Genomic DNA, 812 nt, shown 5'->3' on the forward strand with positions numbered 1-812 from the left:
GTCATCAGAGCAGAGGCAAGGCAGCAGGCCAGGCTGAAAATCCTTTCTCTGCAGGAAGCTCACCCGCGCATGGGTTGGGCTGGGTTGGGCCCGCCTTTCTTTTCCTTTCAACGTGTCAGGGCAAAGATCCCCCAACCCTCATCATCATCTCCTTTCGCCCTTACATCGAAACCAAACTTTAAAAAGCAAACTCAATTCAAACGAACCAACTAAAAAATCAACTGAAAACCGTTTCCAATCCAAAACAACAACTGATAACCCCGGATTTGTCGTGCTATTTTCGCTGTATGTATGTCCCGCAGCATTGCCAGTATACCCACCACTTCGCTCCCCCAAAATAGATCCATCCATCCATCCATCCATCCATCCACCCATTCCTTCCCCCACCCTTCCAAACCAACAAAGAGAACGACAAGGAGGAGGAGGAGGAGAGAAGAGAAGAGAAGGAAGAAACCCAGGTACTCACCATCCGCTGCGTAACCCAGCTGGCCCTGTACAGGAAAACAGGAGAAAGTACGACACAATTGTACGGCATGAGAAACCAATGACGCTTCGGTCTAAAAAAACCGCACGTGGAAATGACGTCTGTCTGTTTGTCTGTCTGTCCGCCTGGATCAGATATCCCTTCCCAAACTCTCTCACATTTTTAGTCACAATTAGCAAACAACTCGCAGATCTTCCCCCCCCCATCCACACACCCCAACACAGATTTCCTCACCTCAACCGCAAACCCAAACCCTAAAGCCCCAAAATCATCAAATCATCACATCTTTTCCCCTTCAGTTGCCCGCGGAGTCACACCCCTACCCCCT

At 49.5% G+C, this 812-nt stretch overlaps 1 protein-coding gene across 1 annotated transcript in view; it reads right to left on the minus strand.

Moving 5' to 3' along the window:
• Window positions 1-812, minus strand: part of VOLCADRAFT_119333 (uncharacterized protein) — a gene marked incomplete at both ends in the record, with an annotated part of 11,628 nt that overhangs the window by 1,825 nt on the left and 8,991 nt on the right. Inside the window, one exon of the mRNA XM_002956267.1 lies at window positions 467-491. Coding sequence (XP_002956313.1) covers window positions 467-491 — 25 coding nt within the window. The remainder of the gene's footprint in view (window positions 1-466; window positions 492-812) is intronic.

This window comes from Volvox carteri, assembly GCF_000143455.1.
Source record: "Volvox carteri f. nagariensis unplaced genomic scaffold VOLCAscaffold_59, whole genome shotgun sequence".
In the NCBI taxonomy this organism is placed as follows: Eukaryota; Viridiplantae; Chlorophyta; class Chlorophyceae; order Chlamydomonadales; family Volvocaceae; genus Volvox; species Volvox carteri.